The following is a 20,421-nucleotide window of genomic DNA, read 5'->3' on the forward strand; positions in this document are numbered from 1 at the left end:
TGACCAACCTTTATGAGGATATTACCTGCAATTCTTTCAGGCAGCAACATTTAAAGCAACAGGACACCAACATAGTAGAGAGATTACGCGAAGATGCTTGTTTCACACTCAAGACTTACGTTTAAAAAAAAACACCCATTTAAGAAATTGTACTGCATCTTACACGGAAGTGTTCCTAATATTTTGGCACTCTCACAACAGTGTACGAGGCTCCCAAAATACTCGATTGAAATACAGAATATGTCATTATTTTTCTTTTATGTTTAGTTTGACAGTCAACCTGAGAGTGGAAATAAACACATTTGAAGCCTCATTTGAAGAGCTGCTATTTGCCTAAGTGCCGATTATTGGGAAGAGAGTTGAGTTCACTGCTGCCATGCAGTGAATTTATCTCAAGTCCGCACTCGCAGACTTCGAACAACTTGCATATTCAATAATATTTAATCAAACAAGATTGTGACAAAATGCTACATAACAGTTAACCTCAAACTTTACATATATTACAATGCAACTTTCACAAAGCAAAAATCCATAACATCACTCATGTCAGTTCAATGAACAAGCAAATAAAATGTTACAATGATTTTAAACCAAACTTTACAGTCATTTTTTTTCAATGTGCATCCTCCAGACTAGTTTTTACAGTGCACGCGGTGCAACTTAGGCAGTGAAAGAGAAAACAAAACAGGTACTGCGCACCGGTATAAATAGGCCAAAGGGGCTGTTCACACGGCAACATTTGCTCCGGTGCTGCCCCAGTAGAGCGTTCATACGTGCAAAGTTACACCGGTGTAGCCCCTGAAAACAGCTTAAACCGGAGCAAATTTAACCCTGCTCCGGGAGGTGGTTTAAAAATTTGCTCCGGAGCAAATGTGTGCCGTGTGAACACCCCTAAAAATGTGTCAACAAAGCCAACGCTGATCAACAGCATAATAAAGTAAACACACATCTTTAAGCAGTAATAAATTAATGGTATAACATTTTCTGTGGCTGTGGTGACAAAGCTAAAGATACGTAGTGTCACGAAGCAACGTTCAAACCTCATTGTACAAAATGGAAAGCTACGTGTGCATAGAAGTGGGAAGATAAGGCCATCGGGGACAAAGGTGTGAAGAAGTTAAAGAGAGCAAAGTGAGGTCATGTGGTATATAGCGACAAATGGAAGGTGATTGATGATGGATAAATGATTATATTAATTCATCATCACTTCCTGCTGGGAGCTTACATCACAAGCCTATAATGCTGTGTTGTGGTGTCGCGTGCTTAAAGCATCAGTCGAGAAAAGAGAAAGGCAGAGGTATCGTAAGGATGTTAGGTATACATAGACTGTGAGGTGAGTTAGTGTGTATGTGTACAGAAGTGCCCTAATGTTTTGCTTTGGGGTGGTTGGAGACATGACTTAGCTTGGTGCCACTTTGAAGTGTGTTCACTGATGAGTCGACATGGTTTGTGTTTCAGGCGTCCTTCAGCAAAGGCATATCTGCACAAAGCAAAAGCATAGCACTGTAGCAACCTCAAAATAAAGTTTAGACTTTTTTTTGTTGTTGTTGTTTGATAGTTCATTTTTTCCACCTTCACTTAGACCAGATGTCCAAAATGTTTCCTTCGAGGGCCACATCCAGAGAAAGCCAAGGATGCAAGATCCACTTTGGCATGGTCTAACCCAGGGGTTTTTAATTAAACACTCTACAATCAATCGCTCAAGCAATTAGCTGTAGTTTGGACAACACTGAATTAGATAATGAATATCATTATCTTTGTCTTATGTCGTAATGTTTTAATGTAAAAAAATATGTATAAATTGACAAAACTTAAAATTTAACTGAACCCCCCAAAAATAAATCACTTGATATTTGTAGATTTTTAAGGAGTAAGGCCAACTAATCGGTCAGGCCATTCCTAAAATGCAGAGGTGCCCAAGTCCGGTCCTCGAAAGCCCTTATCCCGCCTGTTTTGGATGTCGCCCTCTTCCAACAAGCCTGATTAAAATAATCAGGCTTTCGCAAAGCTTGCTGCTGAGCAGATCATTTCAAGAAGGTGTGTTGGAGGTTGGAGACATCCAAAAGAGGCTGGATAAGAGCTCCTGGTGGTCCTGTCAAAACGTAAGAACCTTTGCTAGTTGCTTTTTTGAAGAAAAGTGGCTGGAGGGTTTGGGAGTGTCTCGTAATACTGTATAGTGACTTAGTCACTACAATGGGGAACAATAAACCTACTTTTGTAAACTAGCTTCCATGGGCATAGTTGACGGAAGGGATGGGTACCTTTTACATTTGAACCGGTTCGGTTCCAATTCTGGGTATCTGGGAATCCATCCCGGTACTCAATGGTACAAATTTTTCGTACGTTTTCTTTCTCTGTTGTTTCCCATAAATGATAATTTATTTCACAAAAAAAAAAAAAAAATCAATTTGTTTTTTTTACTATTAGTTTTCAAAATATAAAATCGGATTTACGGTCCCATCTGCCTTTATTCTAGACTCAGGTGTTGATCAGAATTGTTATTTAAGGTATGGTAGTCCTCAGAGAATTTTCAGACTTCTATTGAAAAAAAATCATTATCATGATCATTCCAGCCCTTTTTACATGTACATGCCATGAATTGAAAATAAGGAGTGTGTACGAAACGAAATCCTCACCATCAGAACAATCCACCTCCGAGTCGAGCAAAGGGAGGCCGCGCTGGTCGTCGTGAGGCAGAGCTGCGGCGCCAGCGGGCTGCAGAGTCCCGCTCGAGGGCGAAGAGAAGGATGAAGGTGGCGAAGGGTCCATCGCGGCCATCTCCGAATGCAGCTGACTGAGGGAAGAGGGCTGAGAGGGGCCGGCCTCCGGTCCCGTGGTTTGCGGGTAGCCCTCGGACAACACGATCTGCACACGAGACTCGTTGCTCGGGGCGGAGGCCGAAGCAGAGTTATTGCTGACCGCCTCTTCGTACGAGGGTAGAGTCACCTGGATTCCTTCCACCACGATGGACACGGGATGGCCTGACACACCTCGCTCCCGTCTGGGTGGAAAGGGACAGAAGACACAATCTAGGACTTATCATCAGTCCTGGGAAATTCCTGTTGGAGGAAACCCACATTCAACGATGATAAATCACTGTTTTTTATATTATAATAACAAAGTAATGCTAGCATCGTCTTGTACTTTAAGAAAAGATTTTGAAGGCTTCCAAAGTCATTTTTACAAAAAAAAAAAATAAAAAAAAAGGCTCTAGTGTCTACAAATATGACAGGAAGAAGATTTTTTTTTTTTTTTTGTAATTTCTGGCTTGGTTTTTGCCTCACCGGTGGAAGGACTTCAGTTTCGGCTGCAGAAGCACAAAGAGCACCACCAGGAGCAGGATGAGTGCCACTGAGCTGGCTGTAGATGATACGATTGACCAAGTCGACATCCCCAACGGTAAGGATGTGTCGTGTTCTGAGGGAAAACATTGTTGGAAATTCAATCATAGGATCAATTTAATTTGGACAATCTAAAATGGAGTTCTGTCATCCCTTGTTGATTGCGGAGGTTACAGTACCACATACCAGACCACACCCATGATAGATGAAATCCGCAAAGGAGCCACTCAATATTTTATTTTTTATACATGTGGATTTTAGAGCTTCATGCATATAATCCCAAAATATTATGGATGTGATGTGCAAGTATTATTTTTGTCCATGTGGGGCCACTATCCGCATGTTCTACAATGTATTTGTGATGTTGAATTGTTTGTGCCTTTAAAGGTGGAATTTGCCTGTTGATTGACATGAAAGTCAGCGAATGAGAATGCTGATTTGGCTGGCAGGGAATGGCTAGTGCTTATGTTTACTTTCTATAATAACCTAAGATAAGATAAGATAAGATAAGAAGAGAAAACCAGATGTAGGCAGCTATAAACATTTTGAGGGGCGTGAGTGTGTGGGGAGGATGTTACCTTGCTCCATTACACAGCTGATCTGCATGAAGCCGTCCCATGTGCCGTATTGACAGGTGAGGTATTTATATTCTCCTTTCATGATGTAGCCTTCGTCACAGAAATACTCGATCACAGTGCCGTGAGAGAGTCTTCCGCACGGGTAGGGGTGGCAGGTGTAGCCTCCGTTCTGCGGCTGATACGGAGGACGGCACACTGTCAATGAAATTGAAGAAAGAGTGTAACATTTCTTTATTAACCCTTTCAGGGACAGCGGTTACGACAGTGGACAGCTGATCATGTTATCAGGTTACAGGGTTCAAGAAAGGGTTAAACTCAACAAGATGGAGCATACTAAGGTCATGGAGTAACTTATTCTCCAGACCTCAAAACAGGAGAAAACTTGTGGAGGGAACATAAGCCCTGTGTTTCCAAGCAGCAGCTACGAAACTTGCAGCATCCAAAATCCCTCCCGAGCTGTGTGCAAACTCAGTGAAAAACTACAATAAACGTTTCATCAGTGTGCCTGCCAAACAAGAATTTCTCTGCCAGGAACTGCTGTAATTCATGTTTGGTTTGAGGATTAAATCCTTATTTCGCTCAATAACACACACATTTTACAATTGCTACAAAAATAATTACATTGTGAGTGGAGACTGTTAATTTTGACGTACTTTATAAGTAAACACATTTCAGGGGATTAAATATCAGATCTTTACCGGTGGTACGTATACAGCGAGGAGGTTCTGAGGACCAGCGTCCCAGGGCAGTGCAACTGATGATGGTGGATCCATCCGGTTGGTAACCCGGGTCACAGCGGTATTGTAGCACAGCGCCCACGGGGAAGGCGCCCATGTTGTTGTCGGTCAGATTAGACGAAACGTGCTGCTCTATGAAGGGTCTCATACATCCTTCAGTGACAGTCACGGGGTTAAGACACTTACTTAATAAAAAGGAAGATACTCAGGACTTAAGATACGAGAACCGGTTTCAAGAATGTCCAACTCTGTCACCTGTCATGAAGATTACATGAATAAATGGAGGTAACCTTGCTTGACACATTTGATCCGCGTGGGGCCATCCCACTGTCCATCCTGACAGGTCAGGTAGTAGTCCCCCATGAGAACAAAGCCCGGATGACAGAAGAACTCAATGACAGTGCCGTGGGAAAATAGTCGACAGGGGGACGGGTGGCAGGTGTAACCCCCGTTCTCTGGTTCAGACAAAGGGAGACAAGCTGGAGGAGAGGGGGAAAAACATATAAATATATTTAGAGCGGAAACTCAACTCTTGAACCCGTTTAAACTTGTTAAAAACTTATCAAATTTGGAGCTCGACCACAATTCGCAAAAAAATGTTAATTACATTTGTGATTTGGAGGGTGTCTTGGGCAATTTAAAATCATTCACATGACAGCTTTTACACGTGAATACAGCGGACTGAGAGTCTTACCGCCACTCTGTGTACAATTGGGAGGTTGTGAGGACCAGCGTCCTGGCGAGATGCAGGTGAGAATGTTCGGGCCGTCTGGCAGGTAACCAGGGTCACAGCTGTACTGCAGCACGGTGCCCACAGGGAACAAGCCTCTGTTGGTTTCCGTGTGGTTTACCCAGCTGTTTTCAACCACGTACGGCCTCACGCATCCTAGGAGGAAGCCCAGCAAATTCTGGGAAACTGGTGTTTTTATTTGAATTAGACTTACAAATATTTTCAACCGGCAGACACTGCTGTTTTCACTTGTATCAACGCAACAAATACTTTCAGCCTGGTTGACGGTAATTTACCCGGGGAGACCAAGAATAACAGTTGAATTGAATTCTTTAACAGTTCTTCTGGGGAACTTCTGAGTGTTTCTCATGCATGGACACAAAGATGCTGACTATAAACTGAACGTGTTCCATGTGGGAGAAAATGATTGGAGCAATGTTAGCATTATGAGGAAAAATCTTTTTACCACAGTAATTTATACAAATTGATACTTGTCTGACAGTGTCAATAAACATTTTACAACTGTTACTGTGTACCTTAATAAATAACTTTCTTTTCTTTTATCGGTAATGACAGTTCATGATTGAAATAGCCAAAGTCAAATACCTTGCTCTTTGACGCAGCTGATCTGAACCGGGCCGTCCCACTCGCCATACTGACAGGTCAGATATTTATAATCTCCCTTCAGGGTGTAGCCTTCATCACAGTAGAATTCAATCACAGTGCCATGAGAAAGTTGGCGACATGGAGAGGGGTGGCAGGTGTAGCCCCCGTTTTTTGGCAAATGCAGAGACTGGCATACTGTTGAAAGATGGGAAAATGAGAAACTCTCGCTAATTCCAGTGTTTTAATTTTGAACATTAGCACTACTATGAAAACGCTTGTTAATGTGAGCCTGCGTCGCCTGCTCTATGTTGTGACTACACTAAGTGACTTTACCATCACTGTGTATGCACTGTGGTGGTTCTGAGGACCAGTGTCCCAGTGCAGTGCAGGTGAGGATGCCGGGTCCATCTAACAGGTAACCAGAGTCACAATGGTACTCTAGCACTGTCCCCACGGGGAATTCATCCATGTTGGTTTTTGGCACGGTAGCCGAGCCATGCTCCACCATGACAGGTCTGACACAACCTGAAAATAACAAAAAGACAAATTTGGGGGCTCTTTCAAGTGGTGAGAACGGCTCCCAATACACATGACTACATTTGACGGTAAGCATTTGATTCTCAATTTTGCACCCACGTGTTTTTATGAGGAACACGATACACATTTTGACAGCAAACTGCGATGCTTGACTATTATTTGAAAATGTTTGCGTTTTGCTTCGGAGCTTGGTCCCTCACCCCTGTGAATAGAGTGCTAATAACATTTTGAGTGCATGCAGACTCCCCTTACCTGAACCATCTTGCCCTGTGGTTACCACCGCCAAAGCCAGCAGCAAGGATAAGGACCATTTAAAACAGAGGTTGGTCCAACAAACTTGTGATGTTGCCTTTGACTTTCCATTGCGCATCTTTCCCCGCAGTCAAATGACCCTGGAACAATATGATTGACAGCTTAAATAGTGTACAGAGGTTGGACAGATGCCAGTGAAAAGACGCTATGATGATGATAAGACCTGACAGGTCTGAGAGAGCAGTGTAAGGTAACGGTTTTCCACAAACATACGCCTCATTAATTACAGTGTTTCATTTCAATACCGCCGTAAACGACGAGCACAAAGCAATCCTTCGCAGATGCAGTGTAATATAATTACAGTTCTTGTTATTGGTTCGACATCAACAACAAGCACATACCTCTTCCCTACACTACGCATATCTGCCAAGAAAGGATTTGGAACACGACGTAAAACTTGATTCGAACATACTTGGCTTAAGTCCACAGTGATGCCTACATATCGACGACAATTGTCCTAAAACCTAATACGTCAGAACGACCAAAATGAGTCGACCGCTAGCTACCTAGCAAAAACAAACTACGTAATGCGGACGGTAACATTTCTAGCTGTTACCCACCTTCCTTCAACACAGCCCGGGATACTCCACCCTCCACAACGGCGACATTTACTACTAATATTCCAGACGGTTGTGTATAATATCAACCATTAAAAATATATACAGGTATACACATAAATGAGGCTAGCTGCCTGACGGCTACACTAACTAGCTGAAGACTCGAGCACTGCACCGCCTCCATAGTAACGAAGGCATATTTCCATCGTTACAACATCCGGGAGATTTGGCGTCCATAGTTACCATATGCTTGACGTGCGTTTAGCTGGCCGCGTTCTCTCTTTTAAAACCCACACAGTAGGAAAGGCATCAAATGAGTTTCACTTCAAGGGAACCTGGCCGCGTTCTCTCTTTTAAAACGCACACAGAGTAGGAAAGGCATCAAATGAGTTTCACTTCAAGGGGCAATGATGGTATGTTTTTTTGATATCTTATTTTATACCAAATACGTAAAAAGAGCCGTCGTTTTTACGCCACTGACGTGAAATAGGATAGAATAGAACGTCTTTGTGGTCGTTCAATGAGAACAACCATCGTGATTGTGTCCGTGGTTGCAGACGAAATCAATTGCAAACTCTGTGTCAAACTTACCCCCCCCCCCCCCCACAAGATTGTGCTCACTATATCGGAGTTAGACACCGTTAGCATTAGCATTAATAGTTATTATACATTCAATATAGAAAAAAAATACTACTTCTCTCTGCACACGCCAATTGATCGTCATGGAAATGAGCATACAGGGTGGTTCAGAAAGCATTTCCAGACCTGGATCAAGAGAATCTGCTGAGATCACACAAAGAGGTGAGTGGACTAAGCGCAACAAAGTTTGTGCGTGTACTTAAATCTGAAAATGTGTATTTTAAATGGATGAAAGTCAGTATTCCCATCCATCCATTCATCCTGTTTATACCAATAATTCCCAGCCGCTAATGTGCTACAAGGAAATAAAGGGATAATGAAGGATAGATGGATGGATCTATTTATATCAAGTGTATAGTGCATTCGTAAAACATTCAGTCTTCCACTTTTTCCACACTTTATTGTTATAGCCTCATCCCAAAATGAAATATGTTTTTCTTCCTGAAAATGCCGCGCGCGCGCGCGCACACACACACGCTCACACTCACACACACGCACACACACACACACACACACACACGCACACGCACACACACACACGCGCACACACGCACACACACGAACGCAGGCACACAACACTGTAATGACCACAATATTTTGGAAAATTCTTAAAAATATAACGTATGACACCGCATGTACATTATTCAGCTTTTGCTCAATATTTTGTTGATGCACCTTTGGCAGTAATTACAGTCTCACTTCTTGAATATGGTGCCACAAATGCTAAAACAGAGAGTAGGTGAGCTTTTCAGTGAAACATCCATGGATAAGCTTCTGAAAAAATATCGAATGGACAAATTTGTGAATGCTGAAGTGCAAGTTTGCAGGTGAAGTCAATTATAATGCTGTATATGCATATCCCTTTTAGGGTCATATGATATTAATGCAACTGATGAAGAGAAGCAAGATCCAAAACTGCAGAGGGCAATTGAGGAGATGAGGAGGCTTGATGAACTACTGTCTCTATGCATGTGCAGAGAAAAAGAAGCCAAGCGTCAAAACACGCCAATTGATCGTCATGGAAATGAGCATACAGGGTGGTTCAGAAAGCATTTCCAGACCTGGATCAAGAGAATCTTCTGAGATCACACAAAGAGGTGAGTGGACTAATGCGCAACAAAGTTTGTGCGTGTCCTTACATCTGAAAATGTGTATTTTAAATGGATGAAAGTCAGTATTCCCATCCATCCATTCATCCTGTTTATACCAATAATTCCCAGCCGCTAATGTGCTACAAGGAAATAAAGGGATAATGAAGGATAGATGGATGGATCTATTTATATCAAGTGTATAGTGCATTCGTAAAACATTCAGTCTTCCACTTTTTCCACACTTTATTGTTATAGCCTCATCCCAAAATGAAATATGTTTTTCTTCCTGAAAATGCCGCGCGCGCGCGCGCACACACACACGCTCACACTCACACACACGCACACACACACACACACACACACACGCACACGCACACACACACACGCGCACACACGCACACACACGAACGCAGGCACACAACACTGTAATGACCACAATATTTTGGAAAATTCTTAAAAATATAACGTATGACACCGCATGTACATTATTCAGCTTTTGCTCAATATTTTGTTGATGCACCTTTGGCAGTAATTACAGTCTCACTTCTTGAATATGGTGCCACAAATGCTAAAACAGAGTAGGTGAGCTTTTCAGTGAAACATCCATGGATAAGCTTCTGAAAAAATATCGAATGGACAAATTTGTGAATGCTGAAGTGCAAGTTTGCAGGTGAAGTCAATTATAATGCTGTATATGCATATCCCTTTTAGGGTCATATGATATTAATGCAACTGATGAAGAGAAGCAAGATCCAAAACTGCAGAGGGCAATTGAGGAGATGAGGAGGCTTGATGAACTACTGTCTCTATGCATGTGCAGAGAAAAAGAAGCCAAGCGTCAAAGGAAACAATGCCAAGCTGAACTCTGGCAAGAGCTAATGGTAAAAAAAAAAAAAAAAAAAAAAAAACAGCAGCTAACAAAAACATTTGCATGTTGTTCTGTTTCATGGTGTTCTTGCCAGAGTGGCCAAAATTTGTAGTCAATTAAAAGTATACATTTACTTGTAGAATGAGTGTTAATTGAACTTTTTTTGTTTGCACTTGTGAATAAGCACTATAGGTTAAACTGGCAGATATGCAGAAATCTGCAACGCGTTTTTCGAGGTGTCATTTAAACAGAGTGGCCAAAATTTGTAGTCAATTAAGAGTATACATTTACTTGTAGAATGAGTGTTAAATGAACTTTTTTTGTTTGCACTTGTGAATAAGCACTGTAGGTTAAACTGGCAGATAATGTAGAAATCTGCAACGCGTTTTTCGAGGTGTCATTTAAAGGCTGAAATGACACAGATGACAGCAAAGCCTTTGTTGTTTCATGTGTCACTTTAAGAACTTGTCTTCAGTGTGGTCTTGCAGAGACTTTGTGTGTGGTCATGTGATTGCCTGATTCTGTTGGAGTCAAACATTGAGAGTGGTTATGTTGGGATTGGTGAAACAGTGTTATGTGACAGCTAGACGTCTCTCTGACAAAAACAAACCTATCGCTCAATAATAGTTGAATAGATGAAAAAGTAAAGAAAAGTAGAGAGTGGAATGTAAGTAGTTCAGTGTAACGGAATACAAAATCTCTAAAATCTAAAGTAACGAATAGATGAAAAAGTAAAGAAGAGAGTGGAATGTACATAGTTCAATGTAACGGAATACAAAATCTCTAAAATCTAAAGTAAATGGAAAAAAAAAAACTATAGGATACATTAAAACTTTTCTGACAAATACAATCTTTCCAAAAGTTGACTTCAATTAATGTAAGCGAGTAAAAGTGTTCTGTATTTTTCAAAGGAGAGCTTACCTGAGGGCCACTCTGGATGCAGCCACGAAGCCATGAACGCAAGGCGGTTGACTTCAATTAATGTAACAGAGTAAAAGTGTGTATTTTTCAAAGGAGAGCTTACCTGAGGGCTACTCTGGATGCAGCCACGAAGCCATGAACGCAAGGCTGTTTTGGGCTTTGGAAGCACCGATTGGTAAGCAATAACCAATAATAACCAATCATGTGAAATGTCACATTCCAAATTTGTGTTTCTTGTAGGCTCCCTAGAGAGAGAGGACATTCAGTCACTGTTTCAGACTCAGACAGATGACGTTGAAATGGATGGAAGACTACAACAAATATTACAGAGTAAGTCTGTGCATATCCCTGAAAGGAGACACAGATGCCTTTACATGGTGGAAGCTGTAATGGAAGGAGACAAACGCGCACTAGATGGCACCATAAGCTTAGTAAACTCCTTTTATTTTTTCCCCGAAACTATTCCCGCAGACTAATAGCACCACAGTGTTTTAAAAACACATCTGTCACTTTGATATACTGTATTGCACAGCTACTGGTAGAAGTTCGTACATAGTTTTTATTTTGGAAGAAGTCAAAAAAAAAAAAATATGACAAGGGAAATGTCTTTACCTTGCTACTCGACAGCAAGAACATCTCCTTTTCATATTTTTCCCCGTGGCATCTCAAGTACATTCTCATCCGACAGGTGAAGAGAGAGCAGACGACATGATCGAAGGAGCCGAGTCTGTGCGCGAGGAGCCGGACGACGGGAGCCACAGTGACGCCACCAAGGGCAAGAAGAGACAGAAGAACTTTGTCAAGAGAAATATTGAGGTATGTCGAAGTTCATGTGAGGCCATGGGCAGTTCCAGGAATATTCTCAGGACTTGGAGCACATCTCTTCACTGTTTGTTTTTCTCAGTCTGACTTGACTGACTAGGCCGAGTGAGAAACATATGCTGAATTTGCGAGTGTTCCGTGGAGAAAAATGAAAGAATAATTGGAGTCCCTTCGATGAGACTGAACATTATTTGATATGTCTGTCCGTCCTTTTGAGTCTTTGTCAGTCGACTGACTGATCTGTCGTTAGGGCTGTTGTTCTGTCTGTCCCTCAATCTGTCTACTGCAGGGGCATCCCAACTTTTCCATCCGAGGGCCACATACACAAAAAGCAAAAGCTACTTTGACATTCTCTGACTTTTTTTGAATCTGCTAAAACCAATCAATCAAGCAATTATGTATAAGAGTTAATTTTCATTTTTTGTAGTGATTTTATATATATATATATATATATATATAAAATCACTACAAAAAATGAAAATTAACTCTTATACATACAGACCTTCAAATTCGGAACCAAAACAATACTGATCTGTAATAAGGTGACCATTTTTAAAGCAGAATCTACTTCAGGATCTTAATTCATCATTAATGTGATATTTTCAAAGTGAAGGAAAATATTTCTGTTTCTGAAACTGAAATCTCTTTATTCATGAGCATCGCTCCAAACTGCCGCTAAAGGTGGCATTTTGCCCCTGAACATTTTACACTGGGCGATTTAATTTTCGCGCATGTGTGGTGTGATTTTTTTTGTACCGGTAATTCGAAAAATATGTTTTTTCTGCTGGCTAACTTTTGCTCCACATTTCACCCATTTGTCAATCATATAGTGAAATTGAGTGCAAATGTGAATATTTACTTTGCAAGTCAATTTGTGATTCAAGCGCACCCCTAAATGATCTACTTCCGCCCCTAACATTTTAGGTTGGTCACTACTATGCTCCAAGAACAAAAAAAATGTCTGGAGAAAATAAAGTGAGATTTACAGCAGTTGCAGTAGTTGAGGGATGTTGGTGTTGCAACTCCCTAACTTTTCAACACCCACACCCAATAGAGTTGTGGGCGATGTGGAAAGGTTTTTTTTTTCCATCCCCAATTTTTTTTTGTCTGCTGGTCACTAAAAACCGAATTGTGTGCCAAAAATGACCCCCGCGCTGTAGTTTGGACATCCCTGGTCCATTGCCTATCTGTCTCCATCAATTTAATCTGTCTCTCCATCAAAACCAAAACCATTTGCCATAAAATGGCCAAAGTTCAAATTTTAAATCAACATTCAAACTTGATACGATAATTGTTATTTGTCGCACAGATTCTTGTTTTTAAATAACACCCGCGTCAAAATATCTGTGATTTGGGTTTGCCCTGAATTGGACAGGTGTGCATTTGATTTTGGGTAACATCTGGTGAAAGACATTTTTGGGGTTTTTTTTTGTGTTTTGCTGTTACTTGTTTTTCTTCATTTGCAAACACACAGCCGTCTGCAGTCAAGGTCTTTGTCTTTCCTGCCGTTGTGTGCTTCACTAGCTTGTCAGGGGCAGAGGAGGCCAAGTGCTATTGACGCAGGCAGAGGAAGAGCGTCTGACTGAGCTCTTGCGAGACATAGATGAAGAGGAAGAGAACAGTGCCAGAGGCACAGACAACGAGGTAAGCTGCCATGGGAGCGCAGAACAGGCAACATATGACTTTTGCAAATTCTTGAATACTTCTTCCTCCTGTCTGAGATCTTTTGGAGTCGCATCTTAGCAGGTGGTGATTCCATTTAACCGTGTCTGCTATCAACATTCTGCAAGATATTTTTGTATTTTATGGCAACCAAAATATGTTCCCACTATCAAATAGTCGCTCTCACTCACATAGTTGAACCGGGGCCCTTATCATGGTCACAGTCGTGTCTGCATTTTACAGCTAAGCACATGGACTAATGCTTACCGCTACGCATGTTTTGAGGTCTACTTGGCCACTGAGAGGGCCTCTGGGCAGACCATCCTCAACTACCCAAAGCCGCACACATGAGCCAGATGCAGTTCACGAGAAGCCACGTGGTACGATTTCTATTGTTGGCACATTTGCATGAAGATTCTTCGGTCTGTGTCTTTGAAATTTGGAAGGCAGAATCGTTCACAAATGGGAAGATGGATTTTGGCACATATAAATAAGGGACAGTGTGCCATCTGAGCTCCAAGTCTGAAACTGAAGGGCAGATAGTTGAGCAGTAGGCGTCTCACAGCAAGACTCCACAGTTTCTACCATCTCTACGTCTTTATCTTGATTCGTTTGTTTTTCCCAAATAGCACTTTTTGGCAGCTGTTAGGCCTGTTGGGAAGCATTATCTTTCACATACGTTTCCTTTTGGCTTGACTCCCAACAGCTTTGCATACATGGGAGGCCTCCAAATTTTTCCCGATACCATGGTACTTTATTTATGACCTCTAATTTTTTTAACAAATACCACAGTGGTTGTAGTGGCAGCTACCGAATTGATGGGAATGCAGTTGCTCAGATTTCCATATTTTACTGGCTAGATGACTTCCTGTTATTGCATAGCATGCTATTGCGAATGATCATGACGGCACAAAACCATTATTTATGTCACTGGGACTTTGGCAGTGAGTCCTGTTCAAGGACTGAGTTCCACTTCTGCGTAGAATCCAATGGAACACATGAACTCGACGTTCCTGCTCTGTTTGCCATTTACACTTCTCACAATGTTATTTATATCTGTTAAACTAAGGCAATGCATTTACCAGTCCATAATCATTGGAACCGATGTAGACATGTCACCACAAGTTGTCTTTGCAATATGGGAGGAATTATGTACGTACTATTCTAACACATAAATAAACCAGATGGGAACTTTTTTCCTCTTTGAACTCTAACGTAAATGTAATCTTTACAGATGCCAGATAAAAAGGAGGTGTCGATTTGAGGTGCAGAGCAGGACGCACTCAGCACTTGCTTGACTGGGGCACTACCTCTGTTAATCAGCCCTGCAAAGTCTCTTCGTATACATCCCATTTAGGTTCATCTTTGTATCTATGCTGCAATGAGAATAACACTCAGTTAAGCGCAGACCTCTCCAAGCTCCACATTTTTTAAAAATGGCTCACTTGTTGGACTGAATAATTGACAATCTTCAAAGACATGCTGTTCCAGTACATTGTCCCAGTCAGGGCAAATGATAACATCCAGTTGGGTCCAGAAGCAAGACATTTTTCGGCCTATGCTGTTTCCCAGCCGCTGTCGATCCCAAACCTAGTTTAAAAAAAAATGTGTGGGTTTCATTAGGAAGGCATCCGGTGTAAAAACTGTACCAAACTTATCAATCAAGTGACTCATAACCCGTTTCTTGTGAATTTTAACTCATCATTATGGGTTCTGACACCGTGTTTTAAAATATTGACCCATCATGCTCGGTCAAATCCTCAAACTAATGTGCTGGGTATAAAATAATCCAGTATTGGCTCGGTCCCTTTTGGTTAGCTATTTCACCCAATTTGGGTTCCTTTTGACATGTTTAAAGTGGAACTTAACGAACCACACTAGTTTGTATTCTCTGTAAACGACAAAATGTATTCTGACATCTGTCGATCACACTTTCCTCACTAATCAGAGCAACAGTTGCATCATGCAATTATGATCTAGATCTTGTCTCACCTCTTAACGCCAGTGACCTCATCACTCTTCCCACCGCTTTCCCTCTCCAGGGGCAGTTGATTCTGCATTAGACCGTTCAGTTGGCAATGCTGTGAGGATAGGCGTTACCCACTATCTCATCCTTGTTACCAAGTGACAAATATGCAATATTGAGCATCTCTCGTTGAGGTTGTCACAAAATAATTGAGGCCAATCCCGACGGTCTATGACTTAGTCAACTGATGCGCGTCTTCCAGGAGGACATGTGGGCCGTGCCTGTTTCGGCAAGCCAGGGTTACACCCCGGAGACGTCTGACCTGCAGCAGCTGATTGCCATCGACTCCAAACTTCGCCTTTTCCAGCCTGCCATCGAACTTCCCTCATTGCAACGCTCCTACGCACTCCTAAAAGAGGTATGCTTCCAACAGAACCACGTCTATACTGAAGCAGAAATAGTTCTCTTCGTGCTCCCGTGACTCTTGCAGACAGGATTCAAGAGCTGATATGATGCAACGTCATTAAGCTTAAGTACAACCCAACAGGGCATCAATGGCAACATCATGTAAAATTCTTTCCAATTAATCTTCGGGGAGTCTCGGCGCTATTTAGGTATTAGGAAAAATGGAAAAGTGCTTGCTGGGGTAATGACTTTTCCATTTTCATTTCCACATTAGATTACGCACATTGTGCTTCTTGTGCATTTTCCCCTGAGAAATTTTCATCAGGCTCAGCATTGTTCAATCATGATTAGCGATGTTGTATTTTGTACAAACAAGTGACTCAAGTTTCAACACTACAGGGACGAGGAGAGTACAAGCTACGATGCAAACGCAGCAATATCAAATCAGCCAATATATGATTGAGAAAAATCACAACCACCATTTTGAGGTAACCACCCAGTTTATACAACGTACCTAAATTGACATAGTTTAAAACATAACCATTATTTTTGTTACGTGGAGGAAAAAGGCTCTGCCTAATGTCAGGAGCACATGGAAATGACCAAAATCCAAGTTTCCTCCCTGTAGATGTTTTGGCAGACTTTCACTACGTCCACCTTCAGTTTCTGTCTTCAGTCAGTGAAAAGCATCTTCTTTTCGGTTGAAATCAGGACACTGTCTTGGACGTTGAACAGACTATTCCATTGCAATGATAGCAATTATTTTTGGGCTTAGTACTTTCATTGTACCAAAATCACTACCAATTTAGGATCGTCTGTATTTGAGAGGTTGCCTGTGAGAAAGACGTTAGACCAAAGAGGGAGTTTGAGGGAGTTTCTTTGCCTCCGCGACGGTATTGCAGGGATGTCATGCACTGTTGTGACTATTCCACCATGTCTGGCTGCAAACGACCCTCAACCCAGTCAATCTTGATTTTGCGAAATAATCCCATCATGAGCATCTGTTCTACATTTCACAAAGCAAGGCCCAGGAAAGACGATAAGTAGTCTGTAATAGGAGGATAAGTAGATCGCAGCGTGTCATGCCCTGTCATGACTTTTCCAACGTGTTTTACTACGAGCAGGCTTCAACCAAATTACTTCTGACCTTTCTAAATAATCCCATCATGACCAGCTGTTGTACATTTTGCAAAGCCAAACCCACAAAAGACAATGAGTTGTTCTACCAAATACAACACCAACCAGCCCCTCCTTTCATTTTCTCCTTTTGCCAGCACTTTGCACCCCATCTTCCCGCAGGATTGTGTAGTCACTGTTAAAATACAGTTGGACTTTGAAAAATCACTCCAAAAATGATAGCAGATGAATCACATGGGTAATTTACATTTGTAATAATTCTTTTAGTAATCGGACTTAAGTCACTTAACCAAACTGGAAGACAGGTTGTGAGACTTCCTGTGTAAGCAGCGATAACTACGGGCTAATGACAAGACAGTTTGAACCCTCATTTGCTTGAAATGTTGTTTTCTTGATTGCTGGCTTCTTAAGACAAACGTTAAATAGGTGCATATCATTTATTTATACAAACTGTATATCACAGGTGTCAAAGTCAAGGCCCGGGGGCCAGATCTGGCCCGCCACGTCATTTTATGTGGCCCGCGAAAGCCAATCAAGCATATCAAGTTCGATGATGCGTGCTAAAGTCTGAACTAAAAATTTTAAATTGTCACATGTAATCCACAATAACAGTCATTATTCTTGACTTCTGATTTTGAAACTAGTTTTCCATCAATTTGTTGTGCACTGTGTATGTAATATGTGGAGGGGATTAAACATGTATATGGTTTCCCAAAATTCATAACGGCCCTCCAAGGGAAACCGTAACTACAATGTGGCCCGCGACAAAAATGAGCTTGACACCCCTGCTGTGTATGATATGATTCGTGTAAACACAAACTAAGCCTAGACATCCGATATGGCCATCTCTGTGCAGAGGTGTACTGAACCAGAAGGAAGTGCTTTGTCCCGTTTTTAACCCTTTCGGGGACAGCGGTACTGTGGTCACAGCTTCTCATGTCATCCGGTTACAGGGTGCATGAAAGGGTTAATCACCATTTATTGTGACTTGCCACGTGTATCGTATGTTAGCTGCCAAATTAAGGCTTTTACAAAGTTGATGCCTTCCCTTCGAAAATGGCACGTTTCATTGAGTTTCCAGTTTGATCTTTATCTCATTCTCACATCAAACAGTGATGAAGAAGTCTTTCTTTTCAGGCCAAACGTCCAGACGCAGATCGTATGTTTGGCCACGATTCCAAGTGTGACTTAAGGGTTATCTCAGGATTTTCGCTACATGGCACGTTCATCCTTGATGAAGAAAACTGGAAAAAAAAAAAACCAAACAAAATCCCCCACGAAATTTTATGTTTTATAAAGCCAGAGAATTTTACAGTGTACGTTTGTGAGCCAGCATATTATACTATGGCATACAGGACTAATGACCATAATTGAAGCCAAATGCTTAAATCTATATCCACATACGGCAAAAGTGATATCTGTGGCCTAATTTTATCAGATTGAAAATCCTCTGAAGTGGAAATGATGAATAAACCTTTAGAGGTGATGCCTGATGTGCGCTTGATCATGCCAAGTGATCTGCATGCGATCATATAGATGAGCTAAGTGAACATGACAAGTAGTCCACTAATATCAGATCATTTCAGTGTCAAGGTAAGAAAGTCAACTCGCTGATTCAGCTAAATGCATCCACCATCGGAAAAATAACAAGTTGTCTCCTCCGTCGTGTAGACAGCAAGGACAGCTCACGATTGAAATTGTCTTGAGTGTTTTCAGAAAAGACAATCCAGCCCTTGTTTGAGTCCCATGCTATGAATGAACCTTTGGCTACTAGTGCAAAAATGTGTTATTAATGGCCAGCTGGATGTGTTACTTTCAATGACCTACTTTTTTTTCCCCCCTTGCCTTTAATCTTGCAAGTTTCAAAAGGTTTTGGGGAACTCAAATTCTCTTATCATCCATCTGTCATCTGCTCTGTATTAGCGCTGACATGGTCATTGCAGGTATTTTTCAATAACCTCGACAATGACACAGTCAATATGCTCCGATAGGATGTAGCATAACAAATACATCAAAGCATCAAGTCGCAAGATGGTGCTCACCACACTTGTGCCCTAAAAGTGTCTGAACCTGCCAGATTCTATTAAAGGGGATGGCGCCTCCAGTCTAAATCTCTTCCAAAGCAAGTTATTCTCACAGCATCGGTGGCTGTAAACTCTCAAGGTGGTCATAAAAGCAAATGTGCTTTGTTTTGTGGTGAACTTTGTTCTCTGCAGAAGCTTGCACAAGTCAGCACTCCGCAACTAGAACCAGCTAGGCCGCGGGTAGGAGCAGAATACAAAACAAAGTAGTTTTTTTTTTTTAAAGCACAGTTGATGCCAGACTACTTCCTGTCCTACTTTCTTTAATCGGGCATTGTCGCAGGGTTCCTCATACTTCAAAACAAACAGCAAGTCGTCTGTCCCTTATGAGCGCTGGCTGTTATTAGAATGAGTCAGGAAGGATGAGTCAGGACTTGCACCTGTGACTTTATGTTCTGATCCTTTCATAACACACTGAGTGTGAAAAACAACTAGAATGCAGCCACTCAGTAGTGGAATCAATGTTGGGCATGTTTGATTGGAAATTCGGGTTTCTGGGTCATGCAGTTCCATTCGTGTCCTGTAGGCGGGCACTGAACTACCACTCACAGCAAGCTTTTTTTCCCCCCCCGCCACCAAAGCCAAGACGATGCAAGGCATATCTTAATACACTAACTTACAAAAGTTGAAAGTGAAATTTCAGGAATAGCCCAAAAATGCACAATAACCTTTGCAGGTTGACCGACATTGACATTCTCTCATCTTTTGAATGCACATGCCCAACGTCAACGACATCCAACTGTTCAACGTTTCAGCCCTTTTTAGACAACAACAAATTGCGCAGAAAGTATTGAAGCATGGAAAACTTAGACACGTGCACTCACACATTTAGAAACGGTCATATTAAGCTTTTCATGCACCCTGTAACCTGATAAACGCGATAAGCTGTCCACTGTAGTAACCGATGTCCCTGTATCTTCAAGGTAGCTAAAAAGGGAACAAGCCTCCAGCTTTTCACACCTTGGCGGAGGTAATTGGTTCTATTTAGACACCATCGAAGTTGTAGCCTGTCTGGTAAAGAAGAAAACAGTGTTTTGCCTGGTTGAAGCCAGCTTGTTAGGTCTTGTATCAACCAAGACATTGCTACAACGTTTTTGTCAGCCCCCAAAATCAGAATCTAATTACAGGGTTGTTTGAGGTTGACGAGGAGGACCAGCTCCAGAAAGGGAAGAAGGTTTTCTCTTTCATTGGCAAATATTAAGACACGTGGAAAGGTTTACAACATCTCCTGTGCACGAGCAAATTATTTTGTACCGAAAATTCACATGCTTTGCCAAACGTCATCCTATGAAGGCTCCGTCTTAAAATGAGTGGGAAACCTCAAGTCGTTGACAGTATATAACGTTATTGCTCTTTTTTTTTTTTGTATTTATTACTTTCACGTTACTTTTGCGGTTGCTCTGAATTTTTGTCACTCAAAACATGGCTCCC

General features: G+C 41.6%; 2 protein-coding genes across 8 annotated transcripts in view; one reads left to right on the top strand and one right to left on the bottom strand.

Annotated features, from left to right (window-relative positions):
- Window positions 1–1,195: 1,195 nt before the first annotated feature.
- On the bottom strand, window positions 1,196–8,183 carry LOC109516014 (sushi domain-containing protein 4-like). Of its 7 annotated transcripts, none has more exons than XM_019870172.1 (12): window positions 7,402–7,659; window positions 6,782–6,921; window positions 6,326–6,517; window positions 5,993–6,187; window positions 5,351–5,572; window positions 4,947–5,135; window positions 4,618–4,809; window positions 3,920–4,114; window positions 3,285–3,417; window positions 2,947–3,059; window positions 2,637–2,865; window positions 1,196–1,480 (listed from the first exon to the last, which is right to left on the bottom strand). In XM_019870172.1, the coding sequence occupies exons 2-11, from the start codon at window positions 6,897–6,899 to the stop codon at window positions 2,639–2,641; spliced, it is 1,776 nt and encodes a 591-aa protein (XP_019725731.1). In that variant the 5' UTR covers window positions 6,900–6,921; window positions 7,402–7,659; the 3' UTR covers window positions 1,196–1,480; window positions 2,637–2,638. The 7 variants fall into 7 exon arrangements, with proteins under 7 accessions (XP_019725731.1, XP_019725732.1, XP_019725728.1 ...); XM_019870173.1 differs by having other exon boundaries at window positions 2,947–3,001; window positions 7,402–7,658; XM_019870169.1 differs by lacking the exon at window positions 7,402–7,659 and adding an exon at window positions 8,093–8,183 and having other exon boundaries at window positions 2,637–3,001.
- Window positions 8,184–9,043: 860 nt separating this feature from the next.
- Window positions 9,044–20,421, top strand: part of fsip1 (fibrous sheath interacting protein 1) — a 31,985-nt gene continuing 20,607 nt past the window's right edge. Inside the window, exons 1-7 of the mRNA XM_019870182.1 lie at window positions 9,044–9,134; window positions 9,840–10,009; window positions 11,011–11,092; window positions 11,158–11,247; window positions 11,606–11,733; window positions 13,264–13,383; window positions 15,630–15,785. Of these exons, the coding sequence (XP_019725741.1) occupies window positions 9,056–9,134; window positions 9,840–10,009; window positions 11,011–11,092; window positions 11,158–11,247; window positions 11,606–11,733; window positions 13,264–13,383; window positions 15,630–15,785 (825 nt within the window). The 5' untranslated portion in view covers window positions 9,044–9,055. The remainder of the gene's footprint in view (window positions 9,135–9,839; window positions 10,010–11,010; window positions 11,093–11,157; window positions 11,248–11,605; window positions 11,734–13,263; window positions 13,384–15,629; window positions 15,786–20,421) is intronic.

Source organism: Hippocampus comes, unplaced genomic scaffold (genome assembly GCF_001891065.2).
Source record: "Hippocampus comes isolate QL1 unplaced genomic scaffold, H_comes_QL1_v1.1 scaffold43, whole genome shotgun sequence".
NCBI lineage: Eukaryota > Metazoa > Chordata > Actinopteri > Syngnathiformes > Syngnathidae > Hippocampus > Hippocampus comes.